Below are 1,771 nucleotides of genomic sequence, written 5' to 3'. Positions count from 1 at the left end.
TCTGAACCTCAGTTTCTTCTTGTATAAAGGCAGCATGATGGTTTCTTCTCTGTAGCGTGGTGGCAAAAGGTGGTGATGCTGGTGGTGGTGGTGATGGTGATGATGTAGTGATGGTGGTGATGGTGGTGATGCTGGTGGTGATGATGGTGATGATGGTGGTGATGCTGGTGGTGATGGTGATGATGTAGTGATGGTGGTGATGGTGGTGATGCTGGTGGTCATGATGGTGGTGATGGTGGTGATGGTGATGAATTTGGTGGCGATGATGGTGACAGCAGTGTCAGGCCCTGGTAAAAACTTCTTAAATATTGTATTTCATTTAATCCTCTCAATAACTCTATGAAGAGGCCCTGTGATTATTCCCATCTTGGCGTTTTGGACATAGTCTCAGGAAGTTGAAGTTATTTGCCCAAGCAGCAAATGATTCAAACTCTAACTTGAGGCCTCAGTGCTTAACCACTGTACTGTGATGCCATGAAACCTAAAGGGCTAGAAAAAGCCGTGAACACAGCAAGCAAGAGAAAGAGGAAAGACCTGCCCAACAAGCTCAAGGTCTTTCCCAGGGGTTGCAGCTGAGCCAGAGCAGGCTCCGAGCTTCCTCCAGCAGGAGGCGGGGACGGTGTGGTCAGCTGGGAGCCCCCCAGCCACAGGGAGCACACTCCCACATCCCTGCACACACACCAGTTCCAGCCCTGAGTCCTAAACCAACTTCTCTTGTGGATCTGACTGCCATTGGATTCCGTTTTTCGCTTCTAGCTGGTGTGTGAGGCCCTCTTCCTTTCTTTCAGCCTCTGCGAGGGAAGGGAGGGACTTTGGGAGAAGGGGCTGCCCCGGGTGGCATGCATTGCTAAATGCTGAGACCGTTCTCTCTGACACTTTCCCTGAACAGAAATGCCTGGAGCTCAAGACAAGCCTGCTGGCCCGGCAGAGGGGCACCCAGTCGTCCTTGGACCGTCTGCGGGCCCTCCTTAGACTGATACAGGGTGATCAGATGCTCCAGGTCACCATGACGACCACCAGCCCCGCCCCACTGCTGGCAGGGCCCTGGACCAAGCCCTCAACAGCAGCCATGCACTCTGCCCTCCAGCACCCCCAGGGGCACAACTGACTCCCAAGGGACCCATCTTCACACCCGCGGAAAGTCACTGGGACCCTGCTTGCAAGACCTGCGGGTTCTGTCAGCCTTAATTCATACACACTATGAATTTCAGTCAAACCTAAAACCAGACAGAGACAGGAAAGAAGGGAGGAGGAGCTGAATGAGAGTCCCAGAGCCAGGACTCTGGGGATGGAGTCCTGCCTGCTTCCGGTCAGACAGGACGTCCGGAGTCCAGCTCGGGGTACAGAGTCAGCTCCCCACTGCTGGGGGGCTTGTCCAGGCCTCGGGTTTCTGGGCACAGCTGTCTCCTCGGCCTCGAGTCAGCCCCGCGCCCGACAGAAGGGCCGAGGCGCCCTACGTGCTTGTGGGAGGGGAGCCGAGGTCACGACGTAGCTGAGTAGTAGAGCTAGTTGGAGCGAGAGGTGGGTAGCAAACCTAGGTAGACTCCGCCGCCCGCCCGCCCGACCTCACGGGGCCGCCAGGCGCGCCAGGCCTTCCAGACGCCCGGCCCCCATCATCAGTGTTACTAGCGTTGAGAATCGCAGCTAACTTGAAGGACGCTCCCGAGGGTCGGACGCTGCTGTCGGCCGGGCCTCTGTCTGGCCCCTGGCCTCGGGGGTACCTTCGCTGCACGCCTCCTCCCCGCCTCTGCTGACTTTCTGGGTTCATCTT

General features: G+C 57.0%; 1 protein-coding gene across 1 annotated transcript in view; it reads left to right on the top strand.

The window, feature by feature from the left end:
- PHF21B (PHD finger protein 21B) overlaps window positions 1-1,159 on the top strand; it is a 103,280-nt gene extending 102,121 nt beyond the window's left edge. The window contains exon 16 of the mRNA XM_010837624.1: window positions 890-1,159. Coding sequence (XP_010835926.1) covers window positions 890-1,108 — 219 coding nt within the window. The 3' untranslated portion in view covers window positions 1,109-1,159. The remainder of the gene's footprint in view (window positions 1-889) is intronic.
- The last annotated feature ends 612 nt before the right edge of the window (window positions 1,160-1,771 follow it).

This window comes from Bison bison, unplaced genomic scaffold, assembly GCF_000754665.1.
Source record: "Bison bison bison isolate TAMUID 2011002044 unplaced genomic scaffold, Bison_UMD1.0 scf7180017864079, whole genome shotgun sequence".
NCBI lineage: Eukaryota > Metazoa > Chordata > Mammalia > Artiodactyla > Bovidae > Bison > Bison bison.
This window is presented reverse-complemented; position numbering and strand designations above follow the sequence as displayed.